At 50.6% G+C, this 22,815-nt stretch overlaps 1 protein-coding gene across 2 annotated transcripts in view; it reads right to left on the bottom strand.

Annotated features, from left to right (window-relative positions):
• Positions 1-6,246: 6,246 nt before the first annotated feature.
• Positions 6,247-22,815, bottom strand: part of ANO10 (anoctamin 10) — a 235,783-nt gene continuing 219,214 nt past the window's right edge. For both annotated transcript variants that reach the window (XM_007193467.2, XM_057555504.1), the window contains exon 13: positions 6,247-6,568. In XM_007193467.2, the coding sequence (XP_007193529.2) occupies positions 6,500-6,568 (69 nt within the window). In that variant the 3' untranslated portion in view covers positions 6,247-6,499. The remainder of the gene's footprint in view (positions 6,569-22,815) is intronic.

The raw sequence follows: 22,815 nt of genomic DNA on the forward strand, positions 1-22,815 counted from the left end.
TGAGGATCCCCGACTCCTGAACACCTCTCTCCCAGCAAAGTGTTACGTGTTGGAAAGTTGAGAAGAGGGAAAACACAGAACCTTGGTCCTTGTGAGTTCATAATGCCCTTGGGGAAGAAACAGGGATTTAAATTAGCACCAGGTGACCATAGAGGTGGTGACGGGTCACAGGGCACTGCTGTGAGGGCCAGGAGAGTTCCAAGACAGGTGAGTCAGGGGAGGGAGGGAGAGTGCAGGAGGCAGAGAATTGAGCTGGGTAGGATCCGGGTCATCGGTCCCTGTGAGCCACAGGAGACAGGCGTGGACTTTGCTGGGAGAGAAGGGTCCGTTCTTCTTCTTGACTGCTTTATCCCTTCACAGGGACTCCAGGGTTTCTGGACTGGAAGACTGGAAGAACTGGAGGACTGCGGGCCATGGCTAGAAAGAGTGTTGCCAGGTGGAACGTCAGTGTTAGGGTGGAAAGGAGGCAGATTCAACATCCCACTGTCACTCAGGGCCCCTGCTTAGAAGGGCCCTCTCTTGGCTTGACACTCTGCTCTTAGTTTGTTGTCTTGAAATTCTTGAAACTTTTGAAAAGGGGGACTGCATTTTCATCTTGCACTGGGCCCTGCAGGTTATGCACCTGGCTGAGGGGTTAGATCTGTATTCTGCAGGTATGAAGGAGGTGATCTCAGCCACGAGGATGGGAGGCTTTGGCGAGAGCAGAGGCCCAGAGAGAGCAGCCAAGGCCAGAGACAGAAGCCCAGGGGCCGCCTCAAGTGTGGGGCTGAGAGGAGGCATCAGGGAAGCAAGGAGTGGAGGCCACCGAGCGGGAGAGCAACAGGTGAGCCCGAGAACTGCTCACTGAGGCTGTGGTCTCTGAGGCGGAGGAGAACGAGAGGTGGAAGCAGGTCCTGAGGAGGCCTCTCTGAGAAGTGTCGGCAGTGAGGCGGATGGTAACGGTGAGTGTGTGGGCGGGACTCTGAGAGCGCCCCGCGGGAAGGGACTGCTAGGCGGGCTGTGGGGCTCAGAAGGGTACACGGCGCTGACCTGACCCGAGAGCCACCCCTCAGGTTGCCCCCCCTGCATGCGGCGAGGGGAGGCAGTGGTTGACCTCTGACCTTCCAGGGGGCTGGGCAAAGCAGTATTAAAGCACTAGGCTACGGGTTCACTTTAAACCACACTGGAGCTCTTACGTAACAGATGTCTATGCATCTTGTTACCTTTCTAATACCTGAAAAAATTCCAAATTCTGTGAGACCCCTGGTCCTGAGGGATGCGGACACGCAGATGAGACCATGTCGGGCAGCTCATTACACCTTGTGATGGGAAGGCATTTGGAGTCAGGGGCTGAGACCTGGTCTCACAACATGCCCCAAGGGGTTCCAGCGTGCCGAAGCTTCCCTGGGACCCGCCGTCTGGGAGCAGATTAGGACCGAGGAAGAAGCGTCTCTCGGCCCGGGGATGCCTGTGGTGTGTTAAGGAGTCGGTACCTTCAGCGTGTTTGTGTAGGAAGCACAGCAAAAACCTGGACCAGTGGGCACACGGTTCAGGTGGGAGTCAGCACATCACTGGGTCGGTTCAGGTTATTAACGCAGATCCCTACCTGCATCCTTCCTTCAGTTGTGGCCCAAATGCCAGGGGCTGCTCATCCAGGGCACAGGCAGGGCGCCCCGGCTGGCGGGCAGTCGGGCAGGTCCTGGAAGGCAGTTGTTGGTACCACGCTTGGTCTCCCCGTTTATTTAGCTGACTCCATCTGCAAAGGGCCAGCCCTGTGGTGCCAGTTTTCGGCCTTGTGTTCTGGGATTGGAGAGGCAGAGATCACTGTAAGTGGCTCTTCAGCCTCCCTTAGGGTGGAAACATATTTGTTTCCTATTTTTGAGCCAGACAGCTGTGTAAAGGGCAGCATGGATCTGTGTCTGCACTACTGAGTTGCCCTCTGGTCCTTTGTTTGGCACTTCGATGATCTTCCTGGTCCTGAGCAGATGACTGCCTTCACACCTTGGGCCTGTTGGACACCTGCGGGGGCGGGGGCGGGGGGCGTTGTGCTCCCCACACGAGAGTCCACAGACCTGGGCTCACCCGGCTCTGCCCTTCCCGCGTCCTCCTGCCTGGGCCGCGGTGCTCTCGGCTGTGCACAGGAGAAGACAGTGGGTAGCGGAAGGAGCCACGTGATCCCGATGCTTTGTGCCGCATTTTCCCTGTCCCCCGAGGGAGTTCACCAGCAGCCAGAAAGGTCCAGAGAGGAGGCCACGTGTCATCTGCGTGATCTGTGCCACAAGCTCAAGGGAAAATGCCGTCGTATCTCTTTTACGTTTGTTGATCACGTGAGGCTCACAGACCAGTTAGCAGGAAGCCTGGCGTCCCCTCCCTCCTGAGTGGTGGCGGCTCTGCCTCTGACCTGCCCGGGTATCCCAGGGGCTTCCAAAGGGTCGTGGGGCATGCCAGTCATCCAACGCCGGGTGTTGGAACTGGAAGGTCTCTTTGGCCCTGTGCCCCGTTGCTCCTCTGCCCCAGGTCCTGTTCAGGCCCAGGGGTGCCCACCCAGTGCGAAGGAGGTCCTTGTTGCTCCAGATCCCTGGCACCTTGGTGACGAGGCACCAGAGGAGGAGGCTGGCTCTGCGGGGCCGTTAGCATCAGCCCCTCCTGGGGAGAAGCTGGCAGGGCCTCTGCTCCCCTCAGTTCGCACACTCCAGAGTGTGCAGCGTGTGGCAGCGCCCACCGCAGGCATCCTCAAGGACATGGAGCCCCAGGCCAGGCTGCCAAAACCCCGTTCCTCAGGCCTGCGTGGTGGCACCCGAGCATCCGCGTTGAACAGGGTGCAGGTGAGTCTCTCTTGGGGGTCTGCGGCCCGGTTGCTGATGCCAGCCTCACTACCCGCCCAGTGCAGGGCTTGGTTGGGGCCCCAGCTAGCTCGCAAGACGTCCTAACTTTGACTCTTAGAAGGTTGGGATGAGGAGCGTCCCATACCCTTCCCAGGTGCCCACTTGTACAGACACCAAAGACCACAGACAGGCCTCTTGTTAGGACGCGGGGAAGCGCCTTCCTTCCTCTGCAGAGGCTGCGGCCCCTCGTGATGGTGACGCAAGGGTGCTCCCAGGCTGGAGAGTGCTGAGGACACAGCTGCCCCGGCAGAGGGGCCATGTCTTTCCTCCAGTCCCTGGTGGCCCTGGAAGGTGCTGGTGGCTCCGCTTCTGTCAGGTCCCTTCTCTTCAGGCCACCCTAGGGTGGGTCACGGGGACATGGAGGGCAGTCCTCGGACTTGGCTGACCCGCAAGAAGCTCGCCATTACCTGCCGCTTGCCCGGCGCCGGGGGCTGTCCTTGCGGGGCCGTGGGTTAAACCGGGTCAGGAAGAGTCTGGATCCCAGGGTTCTTGTTCTGTGGCCTTTGGTCTTCTGTCTTCTTGTTGCTAGTTTCCTGCTGGAAGGAGGGCAGGAGCTCCAGGGTCAGAGCTGGGGCCGAGGGCCTGGTACAGGCTGCAAGCACCGTCCTGCTGCCGTCAATTCCCTGAAGCCCCCTGTGCCTCAGTTTTCTCATCTATAAAATAGGGACAATAGGAGGAACTGAGGCCCAGAGGGCATATCAAGGAGGGAAGTGGCCTCCGGCTTCACTGTAGGGCTGGGTATCCCTAACCATTTGCTTCTAGTTTCCTCCCAGAAGCCAGCAGCATAAAGATTTGTTCTCACGTCTGAGCTCTGGAGCCGCTGGTGGGGAGTGAGTCAGTGTGGCCACCAGGGGGGAGAGAAGGGTCCACTGCCTGCCCCCCGCCTGCACCCAGGCCCACCAGGCCTGACCATAGAGAGCAAGGGGGCGCCTGTGTGGGGGGCACGGGCCCAGCCCCTGCCCCCGGGGGCCCAGTGAATGTCAGCGGCCCAGAACTGAGTGTCATGCTGGTGGCGTGAGAGGGGATAGTCGGGCTGAGAAGTGAATTGGGCCGGGGCGCACTGGCAATCCGTGGACTCTGTGACAGTCTGTATTTCACGGCTTGAGGGAGGGCGGCAGTCAGGGAAGAGGCCACGGCAGGCAAGGAGCGGCGCTGCGGCCTGGCCCTGCCCCAGAGAGCGTCCCGCCCAGCGAGGGCCACCCGTGCGGCCGCACACGCCTCGTCTCGCTGGGACCCTCCCAGCAGGGCCGGCGGGACGGGGCTTGTGTGGGAACGGGGGCATCACCTGTCTCCGGTCTCCCCAGGTGCTGAGGCTCTTCTCTGGGGACCTGCCCACGCAGCGGCTCCTCGAGAGCCGTCTGGTGGCCGGGCTTGGGTCCAGGGACCTGGGGTCACTGCGGTGCGGGCAAGGCCTCACGCGCCCTGAGAACCGGGGCGCGCTGTGTGCACAGGAGACTGGGTTCCGGGCCGCCCGCTCCCTGCTCGGTCTGGAGACACCGCTGCCTCGGTCTCCTGCTGGCGCCGTCTCTTTATGCACCTTTTCTTACCCGGGCTCGGGCTCCTGCCTCACCTGTTCCCGGTAGGCGGTGCCTGCGGCTCTCGTGCACTCCATGGGGGAAGGCGGGCTAGGAACGACGAGAGGAGGGCGCTCCCGCAGCTGGCATCCTCGGGGCGTCTGGGAGAACTGGGGAGCAGCGCAGGGCACGTCCTGTGACCACAGAGGCCGGAGGCAGCGCAGCGGAGTTGGGGGTGGGGCACGAGGACTGCAGGGCCAGCAGGGCAGCAGGGGGCGGGGGTGGGAGCTGAGGCTGGGGTGAGGCCAGAACAAGCGGACAAGGGCCGAGCCTGCGAGGATGAGGTGCAGACCAGCGGAGCGGGGCCGGCGTCCTCCTCACGCACGTGAGGCCAGTGAGCGGCGGTGGGACAGTGTCATCCTGGGTGTCTCCCTCAGGTCGGTTAGGGTGACAAGGGACTACGAGATGTGCAGTGAAGGACACCTTGGTTTCTTCCACCCCTGCTCCTGGGCACCTGCCACGAGCCAGACGCCACCGACGCTGAGCGCTGGGACACCAAGAGGAGTTCTGGGGGCCTAGCGGGCCTATGCGGCATCTCCTTCCTGCCAGCCTCCCTCTTGTCTCCACCTGACCGGCTCCCACGTCCATCCTCCTCCCCGAGGCCCAGGAACCCGCCCCAGTGAGGTGGGTCCCCGCGTCCAGGCTGACCCGGTCCCGTTTCCCCCGAGCATGACTGGCTTAGTCCTGGGTAAGTGACGTGGTTCTGCTGGGTCAGACTGAGGAAGGGCAGGGGGAGGCTTCTGGGAAAGACAGGAGCGCGGGGAGCCCGGGGTCTGCACTGTCGCAGGGCGAGGAGGGCCAGCCTGGAGAGCAGCTGTGAGCCCGCGGGTGGGGAGGTGAGCTGATGGGGTCCACCCGGAACCCACCGCCTCACACCCAGCTGCACTCATGTGACTGGTCCCCAAAACCCGCTCTGGGGGAGACAGAGCTGGGTCCAAGGACCCACCTGAACTTTCTCCTTTCCCAGCAACCACAGGCGCCCAGGCTGGAATTGCAGGGAAGCTCTTGGCGGCTCAGGACTGGAGTGGCGGCTACCATTCCCTGGTGTTTTAAGACCCGAGAATGTTCTAGAAAGTATCCATCAAGCACGGAACCACCAGTGAGTACTAGTGCCATGCAGGGCCTTAGACCAAGGGGGCAGGGCAAAGCTGACCACAGGCGTCCGTGCTGGCAAAGACGACAGTCTGGCAGCACCCGCTGAACAGCCACGCGGGGCAGACGGGAGAGCTGGGCTTCCAAAAGCATGCGTGGAGCGGGCCTGCTTTGGCCACCCCGGTCTTGATGTAAAGAATGGAATCGAGGGGCCGGGCCCAGAGCAAGGGACATGGGTCTAGACCTGCCCGGCCTTCCCCAGGTGGGCCCGGTGTCTTGGCTATGAGGGACCAGTGGGGCGGGGCTGGCTGTTGTCTGGGGCAGTTTGAGCAGCTGGTGGGAAAGGAAGCCAGGCCTGGCCCGAGCGGGGTGGTCCCCAGGGCTGGACCAGAGCCAGGAGCCCGGAGGGCGGTTCCGGGGGCCGAGGGATGCTGTGCCGGCGAAAGAGCTGCCCCCCTGCGGGCGCAGCCGGGCCAGACCCCCCAGGTGTGGCCCAGCCGGCCGGGTGTGCTGAAGGCAGCCCAGCGGCCCCTGCCGCGCACCCCCAGGGAAGGCCCGGCGGCAGCAGAACCTCCCGAGGACCCCTGGGGCTTCCGCGCGCCTTGGAAGCGGCCCAGCCTCGAGGCGAGCCCGGCCCTTGGCTGCCCAGGCGGCTCCCCCTTCCACGACCCGGCTCGGGGCAGAGGGGCCGCTCCAGCCACACACGGGAGGAGGCGTCAGGCGGGCACGAGGCCTTTAATAGCTCGGCGACCTCTGTGAACATAGAGCAGGACAGAGCCAGAGAGAGGCACCTCGCTGGACGCCCCCGCCTGCCACCCCGACGGGCCGACGGTCACTGTGAAGGCGACCCGGGGAGCTGGCGGTTCGTCCACGTGCCAGGCTGGGCAGGGCGGCTCCAGAGCAAGGTCGGGTGGCGGGCGTGCGGGCGGGGCTCCGCGCGGGGAGGGCGCCTGCTGCCTCCACTGGCCCTCAGGGCGCCGCCTCCTTCCCGCCTTCCCTCCAGTCCTCTTTCAGGTTCTCGGCCACGCGCTGCATCTGCTGTGGAGAGAACACAGGACACGCTGAGTCACATGAGGCTGGGCGGCGGGAGTCCTGCTGCTCCAGTCCCGGGGCCCCGCCGCAGGGCCCGGCTGCCTGGGTGCCCTGGGTGCTGGACGACGTGCGCAGAGCTCTGCCCTGGTTACTGAACCAGTGAATAACTCCTTTGGGATCTGGCTTAAAATACACAGAGGTTTTTGATAACAGCTGTTTACGTATGGAGGAAACAAGACTCTGAGCACAAACACTGCTGGTGACCGGGTACCTGGCTGCCCCCCTTGGGAGCCCCAAACACCACGCGGGCTGCACACGGCGCACACTCCGTCCGGCTGTCGGGGAGAGGAGGCCCGTGCACAGACTGCAAGTCGAAAGCCTCTGCCTCCTGCTCCAGCCTGCTTTCCTCCCCGAAGGCTCCTTTAGGTCTGTAGCATCTCAGGAGGCCCCCGTCACTGCAGACAGTCCTCATCTTTTCTAGCCTGTTGTGCCTTCTGCAGGGCCGCGCCGAGATGGGCTCCCGGCAGCTGGCCCCCATCCATCTGGGCTGCGGAGGGGCCTGCCTGGGTCTGGGGGAGCAAGGGTTTGGGGACGGCTCCTGATGGGGGAGGTGCCGAGTGGGGACGGGCTCTTCCCGCAGCCTTTGAGTGGGCGCGGGCGCGGAGAGGTGCTGACGAGCGCCCCTCAGCTGCGGGGTTTATGTGACCTTCAGCCTGACGCGACGGCGGAGACGGTGCGATTTAGTTCACAAACCTGGAGAAGCAGAGCGGCCATGCCACCTGATTCCCCCCAGAAGTTAGTTTTTGCCTCTGCAACCTTTTCCGTTACTCATGTCTCCCGTGCTCTCACGAGCCCACTTCGACTGTCAACTACTGATGTAAAATGTAGTATTTCACCCCAGATGCACTTCAGACTCCTGCAGCTGGTGTCATTTAATACTTACGAGACCTTTAAACATGTCTATTTATGAGAGACAGAAAGGGGGTGAGGCACAGAATATGAATCTATTTCCTGATTTGACAAGTAACCGTAAGAAACTAAAAGTGAAATAAATTTAACTAAACTAGCATCAGAATGAGGATACGATATTCCCTAGTTTGTCACGGAATCTACCAGCCACACTTGCCCTCCACACGGGGAGGACAGCCATAATGGGTTTTGACTGAAAGGAGCCTTCGAGGCTCCCTGTGAACTGCGACCAGCCCCCCGTCTACGCGTGTGGAGGGGGGAGCCCCTTGGCGTCAGGCCAGAGCGTCCCGCAGACCTCCCGGGAGGGGCCCCTGCCCGCAGCGGCCAGGCCGAGGGGAGCCGTCTGACGGGCCCTCTGCCCTGAATGACCCAGCCCCAAGTGACCTAGCTTTTCGGAGATGCCTCTTCTTTCAGGTCCCAGGTTGGGGGCTTGGCCCAGGCCAGGGAAGAGACTCAGAACCCACTGGGCTTGGACGACTGCCCACCCGCAGTGCCTGCCCTGCTGAGGGCAGCTCCTAAGGGTAGCGGTTCCTGGACGTCACGGACTCGTCTATACTTAACTGCACTGCTGGAAGCAAAGGTAGGAACCGGGGCAGGGACCGCCCCCCCCCCCCCCCCCCCCCCCGCCCCCGGCCTCTCATGCAGTCTACACAGGAGCTCCTGTCTCCACTTGCGCCCTTTCCTCGCCTGTCCTGGAGCAAGGCTGCTTCTGAAGCTGACGAGTGACAGGCCCCCAGGCCTCTGGGTCGGGCCAACCCTACTCCACCCACCGGCCGCCCCATGGCTGGGTCCCTCAGGGCTCGATCTGCCTCACGGAGCTTTGTGACCCCCAAAGGCAACGTGGCCCGTGGGGGGCGGGAAGGCTTCTGCCCCCATGACCTCTACCTGGCCTTCCTCAGCACAGTGCCGAGGCCCTGGGAAGTGGCGGGGAGCCGGGGCTCGGCCTGTCTTCCTGTGTCTCCTGCACCCCCTGGCTGGACACTCTGCACAGGGGGCAGGACCAGAACTTAAGACCTGTAGCTAAAGCCCAAAGAAAAACCCCAGCAGCTAAGAGGAAACAAACTGCAACGGCCCGCCTGCCTGAGGTGAAGAGTTCAGCTGGATTTGAGGTCGGTGAGCGACGCTCCAACCTTTCCTGCACAAACGGGGCAGGCCTACTTGGCTCCTGCCTGAAAGATGGGGTCAGACGCCATCTGGCCTCGAGACAGCTTCTCCTGGGTCAACCGGCCGCTGCCCACTGCTCTTGGGTCTGGATCCCCTCAGTGTGCGGTCATGTAGCTTGTAATGAAACTGCCCCCCGCCCCAGTGAAGCTTCCCACATCCTCGCCTACTGGTGAAATGGTGGGCATTGGCAGAATTAACTCCAGAAGCACAAAATTGCTGCTCTGAAGGCACCCTGATGATCATTTGGTCCTGTGGTCACTTAAGGGTCCTGAGACCTTGTTAAATGCAGACTCTTGGTCCCTCCCCGAGATGCTAAGATGCTGTCCTGCTGGCTTGTAGAGGGACCCAGGATTCTCTGAACTTGTAGCAAGCCCTCGAAGTTTCTCCGAGGACAAACCCAGGGCGGGGAGTCACCGGTTTGCTCTCTGCCATCTTTCACCAGCACGCAAGCTGGAGTCGCGGGCCACGCTGGGCAGACCCAGGCCACCGTGCGTGCTCTGGCCGGGGTGGGGGTGGGGGTGGGGGTGGGGGGGGTGGGGGGGGCGCGTCCCCTCAGGGCCTCACGCTGCCTCCGGCAGCTCAGCTCTTTGGCATCTTCTCTTTAGCTGCCCTGCCTGGAGGGTAGGGTGGGGTGGGAAGGAGCGGCAATATCCCCTTGAAAAAACTGCCTTCTCTAGGGATTCTTAAAACCTTATTAAAAAGACAAGCAGGATAAAAGTCCTGACTTCTTCCCCATAAAAAGCACGAGAATGAAGAGAGAACGAAATTTTCCTCAACTCATGATTCATTAAAACACTCATGCTCCAAATTACTCTTTAAAAAGCACAGACTGATTTTTGGCATCATCATTAGCAATGATTATACAGACCTTGTTTCATTGTGCTTCACAGAAATTGAGTTTTTTTACAAATTGAAGGTTTGTGGCAATCCTGTGTTGAGCAATTCTATTGGTGCCATTTTTCAAACAGCATTATTTTTAAATTAAGGTATGTACATTGTTTTTTATAGACATAATGCTACTGCACACTTAATAGACTATAGTACAGTGTAAGCATAACTTTCATATACGCTGGAAAACCAAAAATTCACATGACTCACTTTATTGCAGTGGTCTGGAACCAAACCCTGGGTATCTCGGAGGTCTGCCTGTAACAGGAACCGAATCACCAAGAGTGCTGGCCAAACATGCAGCTTAACCTGAGAAAGGGTGAGTAACCAGATCCCTTTTTCCCTGTGGAGAAGTACAGAAATGTGTTCTGAGACCTGCAGTGCTTCCCACAGTCCTCACACGGGGCTTCATCCTCCTGGGCTTGTAGCGGAGACTCTCCCTCGCTGAGCCCAGAATCAGTTTTGGGATCCTTCTACTCACATCGCTCAGGAAATCGACTGATTACAGTATTGCCCAATTTTCAATCTGTTAGCAGCTATTCCATTACTCCTTCCCCCAAAGCAACAACCACCTGCCCAGAAGGACTCTATCTGGGCAGGTCTTGGCTGAGGACAGGCCAAACCTGTGCATGCATCTTCCTGTTTGTTTGCTAGAGGGCTCCAGTCTCTCTGAGTGCGGAGCTCACTGGCTGGAGCCAGGCCGAGGGCCTCTGCGGCCAGGCCATCCCACAACAGCAGCTCAAACATGAACTGGGCTCTCAGGTCAGTTCAGCTCAGCAACAGCACCTGGGGGACCAGGGTCCCTGAGTCCCGCCAGCCTCAGGTGCGCAGCCCTGGTGACAGCACTGCCATCGCCCGTCCCTACTTCCCCTACCCCACTCCGTTCGGACTTAATGGGCGGGGGTGTGGCCTGGGGGTTAGCAGAGCTCCCCTGGGTGGTTCTAGCGCACAGCTGGGGTGGAGAACCACTGCCTGGAAGGAAGCCCCTTCCACAGTGGGCGGGGCCGGCGGGAGAGGGCGCTTCCCTCGTGCACAGCTGTGCCCTCCCTCCCCATCCACCCCGGCAACCACAAGCATGTCTCCTCTATCCTGTCCCTTGTCTGAGGTCATGTACTTAGAGTCAGGGCAAAATTAAGCAAGGGTCTGGCAATTCAGGTGAAAAGGGAAGTAGAGAACGGGCCTTTTGAAGTACCGCATTTTCACAAAGACGATTTTTGTCTGTTAGATCTAGAGGAAAGTCCCTCAAACAAGCAGCAGGCTGAACACATTCGGAAGTAACAGTTAAAAACTCCAGGTCTGTCCTGGGCCTGGCAATGCCATCAGGCTCTGACGACCCCAAGCAGTGGGTGGAGGGGCAGCACCAGCGGGGAGTTACATCCACTTCCTCTCCCGCTGGAGGGGTTGGTTCCTAAATGTAGAAGTGTGAGATTTGCTGACACCCAAACAGGCCAGCGCTCTGAATCCCTCACCTCCCACCCCGGCCAACTTTTCTCCCAGTCGTCCCCATCTCAGGGACCACTACCAGCCGGCTACTCGGACCCAAACTGCAGACGTCACCCTGGATGACTCTGCCCCTCCCCGTCGGGTCCTGGCGACTCCACCTGCCAAGCACACCCCATTCCTCCTCTCCTACCTTAGGGCTGTCGCCCTGCTACACCGAAACCACCTCCCAAACCTTCCCACGCTTGTGCAAACGCAGCCCAAGCCGCGTTGTAAAACAGGGGACCAGAACATGCCACTACAGGGCTTTCCCAACGACTCGAGACGGAAGCTCAAGCCTCCGCTTTTCTCTCACAGCCCCGCTGCCTCCAGTCCAGCTCCTTCCCGCAGGCTTCTCACCATCTGCCTCGCCTGCCCTGCCCGAGCTTTGCTCCTCAGCCTGTCTTCCCCCAGAGAAGCTGTCCCAAATCACATACCCCAGAGGAGTCTCCCGTCACCGTCACATCCCTCTATTTTAATTCCTGCACTCCACTCAGACCATCTGGTTTTTAATTGTCTATGTGAATTTTTTTTTTTCTGCTTTAAACGTTCTATCCCACCTAGCACCTGGTCTCCTGACTCTACCCCCAGGGCCTGCAAAAGCTCCGGCACCAAGTGGGTGCTGCACAGATACCTGTGGAAGAGCAACCAAGCACGGCTGCAAGCCTACAGCCGCCGCCAGAGAGATGACAGCTCAGCTGGTAATCTCATCAAGACCAACACGGACAGGTAAAGCTCCCTTCTCGTGGTGTGTAAATGAGACGCATTCATGTTCTTGAAGTCAGCGTCACTTTCTGGACCATAAATGTGCCAGTCACATGTATAGGATCATAGGAAACACACCGTAACATGGGCTGTATGTCAGAAGTTTCAGGATTTTGGAGTTCCAGACGGTTCCCTGCCCTGGTAAGAGTGCAGACCTGGGTCCAGCCCCTCAGGATGTCACCCAATGGAGACAGGAATCTCAGCCCCCCAAGCCCTCAGGGGTGGCTCTGGTGAAGGGAAAGTGGTGTGCAGGTAGAGCTGGGTGGAAAGAAGATGACAGGGGAAAGTCAAGGGCCACCAGGAAAGTTGCCAGATCATCAGCTTGGTCCCAGCTGGAAACCAAGACTCCTCCAAGAAGGTCCAAACCCAGCTCCCAGACCTGGTGGCCAGGCCCAGCTCGCCCAACCAGTGAGATGCCAGTGTCCACGAGTTCATTAACTGCATGAGCTGATCCTGGGGAAGATAAATGTCAGTTCAACTTAAAAAAAAAAAAAAATGTCTACTTCTTAAATCATCTTTTGGGAGGAGGAGATCAAGATGGCAGGGTAGAAGGACATGGAGCTCACCTCCCCCCAACAAATATGTCAAAAATACATCTACAACTGGAACAATTCTCACAGAACACCAACTGAAAGTGCTAAATGAAAAAGCGGAGGAAGCAGTCTCAATTAAAAGAAAAAGAGAAGTTGCCTGAAAGAACAAACAGTGAATACCAACTGAAAGCGGGCAGAAGATCTCATACAACTAAAGCTGTAAGAAAGATCTCCATGTAACCTGGTAAGACTAAAGGGAAGAAAGGAGGGGAATCAAGGTGGGACCTGTGCCCCTGGGAGGGAGCCATGAAAGAGGAACAGTTTCCTTACCCTGGGAACCTCCTTCTCTGGCTGGGAGCTCAGCCAGGACAGATAGGTGGCTGCAGGGGCCTGGAATTTGCCCAAGAGGAGTGTGCACAGGCTGGCTTGCTTCCAAGCAGGATAGAGAGGAACCGACACTGACTGCTGCCACGTCACCACACTTCCCAGCCCAAGACACACACTTACTGGTGTGCGCAGTGCCTGGGTGCTGAAACTCGGGCTTCAGCAGACAGACTCAAGGAGAGGACTTGGTTTGGCTATTTGGACATAGCCCGAAGGGCCTAGGATGTGGTCCAGGCCACAAATGGGGGTGTGTGTGGGACAGAGCGTGGGTCCGTCATGGAAGCCTCATTCGCACCATGCTCACAGCGGGCACGGCTTCCGGAGCTCCCACTTTGTGAGTGTGCACATGCCAAAGGCAGGCAGAGCTGACGCATGCACTCTTGCAGTAGAGACTAGGCCGATTTTGTGCGTGTGCACACCAGGTGGGGGGTGGCGTCACAGAGTTGCCTGTCCCAGCAAACAGGTCCTGCAGAGGAACACCCAGCAGCTCCTTTCCAGGGGGAGTGCTCCAGTCTCACCTACCTCATACTGCAGCTTAGAACCGGACCTGGGGCTTTTACTCCAACAACTGGGGAGCAAGCCCTACTCCCGACAGGGCTGTAACAACCAAAGAGGAAGCCCCACCCAATATCCAGTGCAGGCTCTGGTCACCACAGCACCAAACACACCCCTTATCAAGGGGACAATGGCCAGCACGCTCTGAGCAAAGTCATGGCAGGCATCTACACCAAATACAGCCCTCGCATCAAAAATACTGGACTTACACAGTCTACAAAGGGATGCTCCCACATACAAACAGCCTTTCAAGACCACAGTATGTAACTGTTTCTCCTAAATTCTTAGCGTAAGAGAAATGAAAGTAAAATGACAAAGCAGAGGAAGTACTCCCAATTAAAAGAAAAAGAGAAGTCCCTGAAAGAAAAAACAATGAAACAGACCTCTCCAGTCTACCAGACCCCTGAGTTCAAAAAGGAAGTAATAAAAGTGCTGAAGGAATTAAGAAAGACTATCATCAGTAGAAATGGAGATCACTGTAACAAGGAACTAGAAACCATAAAGAGACAATGAAAATTAGACAACTCAATTGCCAAGATAAAAACCGAGCTAAAGGCAATAAATAGCAAACTAAATAATGCAGAAGAATGAAAAGTGATCTGTAAGGTAGAATAACAGAAGTCACCCAATCAGAACAGCAGACAGAAAGACAAATTAAAAAAATGAAAGCAACATACGAGACATATAGGATAATATAAAGCATGCCAATCTACACATAATAGGAATTCCAGAGGGCGAAGAAAGGGAAAAGTGGATCAAGATGTATTTGAAGAAATTATGGCTGAAAACTTTCCAAACCTAAAGAAGGAAACAAGATATGCAGGTACAAGAAGTACAGAGAGTCCCACACCAAGACATATCATAATTAAAATGGCAAAAGTTATAGAGGATTATAAAGGCAGCAAGAGAAAAAGAGTCAGTTACAAGGGAACCCCCATAAGGCTATCAACTGATTTCTCTACAGAAACATTGCAGGCCAGAAGGGAGTGGCAAGCTCTATTCCAAGTCCTGAAAGGGAAAAATCTGCAACCTAGGATACTCTACCCAGCAAGATTATCATTTAGATTAAAAGGAGAGAGAAAGAATTTCTCAATCAAAAACTAAAAGAATACAGCAATACTAACCCTATCCTAAAAGAAATATTGAAAGGTCTTCTTTAAATAGAAAAGAAGCAAGAACCTATAAAAAAGGAGAAGATCACAATAGGAAAGGCAAATATATAAAAGGATTGAAGGTCAGTTAAATAAGCCAGTACATAGATTAAAAAAATTTTTTTTTAAATTTTGTGAATGTGATTACAACTACAAGGAACAGCAAATGGATAAACATGAAGATGTAAAATGGACATCAAAATGTGGAGGGTAGTAGGATAATGTACATCTTTTAGAATGTAGAGCTTGCGTGACTATCAGTCTAAAGCAAGTAGTTATAGTTATGGGTACCATACTTGAAAACCAGGGTAACCACAAATTAAAAACATACAATAACAGAAACATAGATCAATGGAACAAGATAGAAAGCCCAGAGATAAACCCAAGCACCTGTGGTCAACTAATCTATGACGAAGGAGGCAAGGATATACAATGGAGAAAAGACAGTCTCTTCAATACGTGGTGCTGGGAAAACTGGACAGCTACATGTAAAAGAATGAAATTAGAACACTCCCTAACACCATACACAAAGATAAACTCAAAATGGATTAGAGACCTAAATGTAAGACTGGACACTATAAAACTCTTAGAGGAAAACATAGGAAGAACACTCTTTGACATAAATCACAGCAAGATCTTTTTGATCCACCTCCTACAGTAATGGAAATAAAAACAAAAATAAACAAATCGGACCTAATGAAACTTCAAAGCTTTTGCACAGCAAAGAAAACCATAAACAAGATGAAAAGACAACCCTCAGAATGGGAGAAAATATTTGCAAATGAATCAACGGACAAAGGATTAATCGCCAAAATATAGGAACAGCTCATGCAGCTCAATATTAAAAAAACAAACAACCTAATCCAAAAATGGGCAGAAGACCTAAATAGACATTTCTCCAAAGAAGACATACAGATGGCCAAGAAGCACATGAAAAGCTGCTCAACATCACTAATTATTAGAGAAATGCAAATCAAAACTACAATGAGGTATCACTTCACACCAGTTAGAATGGGCATCATCAGAAAATCTACAAACAACAAATGCTGGAGAGGGTGTGGAGAAAAGGGAACCCTCTTGTACTGTTGGTGGGAATGTAAATTGATACAGCCACTATGGAGAACAGTATGGAGGTTCCTTAAAAAACTAAAAATAGAATTACCATATGATCCAGCAATCCCACTACTGGGCATATACCCAGAGAAAACCATAATTCAAAAAGACACATGCACCCCAATGTTCATTGCAGCACTATTTACAATAGCCAGGTCATGGAAGCAACCTAAATGCCCAATGACAGATGAATGGATAAAGAAGATGTGTTACGTATATACAATGGAATATTACTCAGCCATAAAAAGGAACGAAATTCGGTCATTTGTTGACACGTGGATGGACCTAGAGACTGTCATGCAGAGTGAAGTAAGTCAGAAAGAGAAAAACAAATATTGTATATTAATGCATATATGTGGAACCTAGAAAAATGGTACGGATGAACCGGTTTGCAGGGCAGAAATTGAGACACAGATGTAGAGAACAAACATATGGACACCAAGGGGGGAAAGCGGTGGGGGGGTGGGGGTGGTGGTGTGATGAATTGGGCGATTGGGATTGACCTGTATACACTGATGTGTATAAAATTGATGACTAATAAGAACCTGCTGTATAAAAAAATAAATAAAATTAAATTTAAAAAAAAACATACAATAGACTCACAAAAACCAGTAAGAAAAGAACTCAAGTGTAATACAAAAGAAAATTATCAAACCACAAAAGGAAAAACAAAAAGAAGAAAGGAACAAAGAAGAAATACAAGATCAACTGGAAAACAAGGTTTAAAATGGCAATAAATACATACCTATCAATAAATTATCTTAAATGTGTATGAACTAAACACTTCAATCAAAAGACATAGAGTGACAGATTGGATAATAAAACAAGAACCTACAACATGCTGCCTACAAGAGATCCACATAGATTAAAAATGAGGGGATGGAAAAAGATAATTTCATGCAAATGGAAACAACAAGAAAGTGAGGGTCGGAATACTCATATCAGACAAAATAGACTTTAAAACGAAGGCCATAAAGAAAGACAAAGAAGGACACTATAAAATGATAAAAGGATCCATACAAGAAGAGAATATTATACTTGTTATAATATTCTTGTTATTAATATTATATAATGCATCCAATATAGGAGCACATAGATACATTAAAACAAATACAAACATTAAAAGGAGAAATTGATGGGAACACAATAATAGTAGGAGATTTTAACACTCCACTGACATCAGTGGACAGATCTTCCAGGCAGAAAATCAAAAAGGAAACAAAGACTCTAAATGACACAACAGAACAGTTAGACTTAATTGATATCTACAGGACCTAAGTCTAAAAAAACCAGAATACACATTGTTTTCAAGTGCACATGGAACACTCTCTAGGATGCACTACATACTAGGGCACAAAACAAGCCTCAACAAATTTAAAAGGACGGAAATTATTTCAAGCATCTTCTCTGACTACAATGGCATGAAACTAGAAATCAACCAGAGAAAGAGAAATGAGAAAAAAATGACCACATGGAGACTAACCAACATACTACTAAAAAACCAATGGGTCAGTGATGAAATCAAAGAGAAAATCAAAAAATACCTTGAGACAAATGACAATGAAAACACAACCATACAAAATCTATGGGATGCAGCAAAAACAATCCTAAGAGGGGAAGTTCATAGTGATACAGGCCTTCTTCAAAAAAACAAGAAAAATCTCAAATAAACAACCTAAACTACTACCTAAAAGAATTAGAAAAAGAAGAAGAAACAAAACCTAAAGTCAGCAGAAGGAAGGAAATAATAAAGATCAGAGAGGAAATAAAAGAGATTAAAAAAATAGAAAAAATCAATAAAAAACCAAGAGCTGTTTTTTTGAAAGGATAAACAAAATCAACAAACCTCTGTCCACCAAGGCTCATCAAGAAGAAAAGAGAAGAAGAAAGGCTCACCACAAAGAAAAGAGAGGAACCAAATAAAAAAAATAAGAAATGAAAGAGGAGAAATAAGAACTGATACCACAGAAATTTAAAAAAACCATAAGAAATCATATGCCAACAAAACAGACAACCTAGGAGAAATGGACAAGTTTCTTGAAACATGCAGTCTGCCAGAACTGAATCAAGAAACAGATAATTTGAACAGATTGATCATTAGAAATGAAATAGAATTTGTAATTTTAAAAACTCCCTGCAAACAGAAGTCCAGAACTGGATGGCTTCACTGGGGAATTCTACCAAACATACAAAGAAGAACTCATACCTGTTCTTCTCAAACTCTTCCAAAAGACTGAAGAGGAGGGAACACTCCCAAAGTCATTCTATGAAGCCACCATCACGCTGATATCAAAACCAAAGATACTACCAAAAAAGAATATTACAGGCCAGTATCTCTGATGAATATAGATGCAAAAATCCTCAGCAAAATATTAGCAAACAGAATCCAATGACACATAAGAAGGATCATATGCCATGATCAAGTTGGATTCATTCCAGGGTCACAAAGATGGTTCAAAACACAAATCGATCAATGTGATACACCACATCAACAAAAGAAAAGTAAAAAACCACATGATCATCAATAGATACAGAAAAAGCATTTGATAAAATTCAACATCCATTCATGATAAAAAAATCTCACCAAAATGGGTATAGAGGGAACATATCTCAACATAATAAAAGCCATTTACAACAAACCCATAGCCAATATAATACTCAATGGTGAAAAGTTGAAAGGCTTCCTGCTAAATTCTGGAATGAGACAAGGATGTCCACTCTCACCACTTCTATTTGACATAGGATTGGAAGCCTTAATACAGTAATCAGATGAGAAAAAGAAATAAAATGGGAAGAGGTAAAATTGTCATTGTATGCAGATGAAATGATACTCTATATAGAAAACCCTAGAGACTCCACACAAAAACTATTAGAACTAATAAATGAATTCAGCAAGGTAGCAGGATACAAGAACAATATACAGAAATGTGTTGCATTTCTTTATACTGACAATGAAATATCAGAAGTAGAAAGTAAAAAACAATTCCATTTAAAATAGTGTCCACCCCCACCCCCTGCCAAAAAAAAAAAAACCTAGAATAAACCTAACCAAGGATGTGAAAGACCTATATGCTGGAAACTGTAAAACGCTGATAAATGAGATTGAAGATAATCCAAAGAAATAGAAAAATATCCCCTGCTACTAGATTGGAAGAATTAATATTGTTAAAATGGCCACACAACCCAAAGCAATCTACAGATTTTATGTGACCCGTATCAAATTACCCATGACATTTTTCACAGAACTAGAACAAATAATCCTAAAATTTATATGGAACCACAAAAGACCCAGAATTGCCAAAGCAATTCTGAGGGAAAAAACAAAGATGGAGGCATAACTCTCCCAGACTTTAGACAACACTACAAAGCTACAGTAATTAAAACAGCATGGTTCTGGCACAAAAACAGGCACATAACATCAATGGAACATAATAGAGAGCCCAGAAATAAACCCACACACCTAGTCAATTAATCTTCAGCAAAGGAGGCAAGACTATACAAGGGAGAAAAGACAGCCTCTTCAGCAAGTGGTGTTGGGAAAGCTGGACAGCCATATGTAAGTCAGTAAAGTTAGAACACACCCTTACACCATGCACAAAAATAAACTCGAAATGGCTTAAGAACTTAAATATAAGACATGACACCATAACGCTCCTAGAAGAGAACGTAGGCAAAACATTCTCAGACATAAATCGCAGTAAAATTTTCTTAGGTCAGTCTCCCAAGGCAAAAGAAATTTAAAAAAAAAAAGGGATCTAATCAAACTTATAAGCTTTTGCACAGCAAAGGAAACCATAAACAAAATGAAAAGATAACCTATAGACTGGGAGAAAATATTTGCAAACAATATGACTGACAAGGGCTTAATTTCCAAAATACACAGACAGCTCATGCAACTCAGTATCAAAAAAACAAACAACCCAATCAAAAAATGGGCAGAGGACCTAAATAGACATTTCTCCAAAGAAGACATACAGATGGCTAGCAGGCACATGAAAAGATCCTCCATATTGCTAATCTTCAGAGAAATGCAAATCAAAACTACAATGAGGGGACTTCCCTGGTGGTGCAGTGGTTAAGAATCTGCCTGCCAATGCAGGGGACAAGGGTTCAAGCCCTGGTCTGGGAAGATCCCACATGCCGCGGAGCATCTAAGCCCATGTGCCACAACTGCTGAGCCTGCGCACCACAACTACTGAAGCCCATGCACCTAGAGCCTGTGCTCTGCAACAAAGAGAAGCCACCGCAGTGAGAAGCCCACGCATCACAACCAAGAGTAGCCCCCCTGCTTGCCGCAACTAGAGAAAGCCCGTGTGCAGCAACGAAGACCCAACACAGCCAAAAATAAATAACTAAAATAAATAAATTAAAAAAAAAACTACAATGAGGTGTCACCTCACACTGGTCAGAATGGCCATCATTAAAAAGTCTACAAATAATAAATGCTAGAGAGGGTATGGAGAAAAGGGAACCCTCCTATGCTGCTGGTGGGAATGTAAATTGGTACAGCCACTAGGGAAAACAATATGGAGGTTCCTTAAAAAACTAAAAATAGAGATGCCATATGATACAGCAATCCCACTCCTGGGCATATATCTGGAGGAAACCATAACTGGAAAAGATACATGCACCCCAATGTTCACAGCAGCACTATTCACAATAGCCAAGACATGGAAGCAACCTAAATGTCCATCAACAGATGAATGGATAAAGAAGATGTGGTACATACATATAATGGAATACTACTCAGCCATAAAAAAGAATGAAATAATGTCATTTGCAGCAACATGGATGGACCTGGAGATTATCATACTAAGTAAATCAGAATAGACAAGTACCATATGATACCACTTATATGTAGAATCTAAAATGACACAAATGAACTTATCTATGAAACAGAAACAGACTCACAGGCATAGAGAACAGACTTGTGGTTGCAAAGGAGGGGGAGTGGAGGAGGGATGGAGTGGGAGCTTGGGATTAGGAGATGCAAACCATTATATATAGGATGGATAAACAACAAGGTCTACTGTATAGCACAGGGAACTATATTCAATACCTTGTAATAACCTATACTGAAAAAGAATCTGAAGCTGTACACCTGAAACTAACACAATATTGTAAATCAACTGTAGTTTAATAAATATTTTAAAACATCACCTTTTGAGCCTGTGTTCTCTGCATATTATTTGGGTTTCAGATTGAAATTTCCAAAAGTTAAAGGCACTTTAAAAGAAAACTTCGCAGATATTTTGAGAATGCAAATTACTTTCAATTGAGAGTGAGGGGCCCTGCAGAAGCCGGAGGCTTGCTTCTCAACCACCCTCAGGTGTGCACTTGTGCTGACGCTGCTGGAGCAGGGAGCCGTGTGCATCTGATTTAGCTACAGCCAATCAGGGCTGTGAAAATCATTACAGATCTGCCAATGCTACAGGCCACAGAGGTGCACAGGTGGCTGCAAGGCACTAACAAAAGATGACAAAGCAAAACTGAGGAGAGGCTGACCCACCTCCCTGGGTTTGGGAAACATTATTAGGAACAAAAAGCCGTCATCAGAGCTGCTCATCACCGCTGTCCTTTCATACTCTACCAGTGGGTGCTGATATTTTCTCCAAGTTATGGGCACCCTACATGTGATCCTTCCCATTTATCCAAAATCCACACGAAATCACTAAGTGATAAGTCTAACAAACCCCTCCTTGGGCTCCCCGGGCCTTAGCGTGGGGTGGACACACTCCCTACAGATTGTTTCCTGCAGGCTGTGGGGCTCAGGCAGTGTCCCTGAGTCCCTGTGCTTCATACACGTTCCTCTGTGCCAGCTTCATGGGAGTCTTGGTTACTGACCTCCCGCCTCCCCATTTCCTGCACTTCTAACCAAGCTCGTATGTCAAAACCTCTTTTTTCCTCCTGCTTTGCTGATATAACTTTTAATGTCTGTTACATTCTATTACCTGCATGTAACTTAATTTACAGTGACCACCACTTACATTACATACTAGGCGCTGTTCTAAACTATACGTATACTAACTCATTTGCTCCCTGTAACCGCCCGATGAGAGGCACACCATTGTCAACAATTTAAAGATGAAACTGAGGCACAGGGAGGTTGAGAAACCTGCCCGAGGTCACACAGCTCAGAGGAGGTTTGAGCCCAGGCCATGTGGCTTCAGAGCCCAGGCTGCTAACCTGCGGCTGCCCGGCCCTTGCCTGATGGTGCGTCCCGACTCTGTGCTGGTTTTGGACTATTATAACATCACCCCATTATCCACTGGGTTCACCTGTGCTGTGAGATTCGGATGTGGATGGACCACACTTCCATCCTGTGAAGGTTTGCGTGTATTTTGGAAATTCTTGGTGAGGCTGAAATCTTGTCCTGTCCCACCTGGCTCAGACTTTTTTCTGCTTCAGCTAAATCTCTAAACCAAGGGAATCTGGCTCTAGAACACACCATGTTTACCCTATTCTGACCTTTAAGCACAAATTTAAGCAAGATTTTAAAAGTTGCCTAAAATTCTGGAAAGGAAGTTTAAGAGTTAATTTAAAAAAAACACACAGAAATCCGTTTGAGTATGTTTTAAAGAAAGGCTTCTAAAGAAAGGCAAAGAACAAGAAAGTGTGGAAAATGTAGTGGGAAAGTTAGGTGGCAAAATCACAAGCACTTGAACAGCTAAAACATGGAAAAGCAAGCTAGTGATGGGTGAACAGCTTAAGAGAGCAACTCCAACAAAGGGAAATGTAAAGAATGAGCAAACCTAAACCTGGCAACACAGTGCAATTTACTAAACACATAAAGAGGGAGTAGAAATGTTCATGAATTATCCAAGAACCAGGAAGATTATGATCAGCGACATCTCCTTTACTAGATGAGGAGAGAAAAGTGGTAACGGATGCTGCTTAAAAGGCAGCTGAGTTGAACAGATGTAATTTGGAAACATCCAGATACGAGAGTGGAGAATAAGAGTTGTGGGCCCTGGAGGGCCTTGAGGACATCCACAAAGGGGGACAGTAGAGCAGTGGCTCAAGGCCAGGCTTCGGCTGACGGTGCCTTAACCCTGGCCACTCAGGGGCCCAGAGCAGTTGGTCCCACCGTGTAGGATCAGGTCAGAAGGCAGATGGAATTTGTAAAAGAGAAGTGTAACTGGAAATAAAGAGAATCAGTGTCCATAAGATCAAAAACAAGCTATGACTAATCATAAGGAAATAAAAATAATACAAATATAAAATATAAATATATATACCACAATTAATACTT

Source organism: Balaenoptera acutorostrata, chromosome 10 (genome assembly GCF_949987535.1).
Source record: "Balaenoptera acutorostrata chromosome 10, mBalAcu1.1, whole genome shotgun sequence".
In the NCBI taxonomy this organism is placed as follows: Eukaryota; Metazoa; Chordata; class Mammalia; order Artiodactyla; family Balaenopteridae; genus Balaenoptera; species Balaenoptera acutorostrata.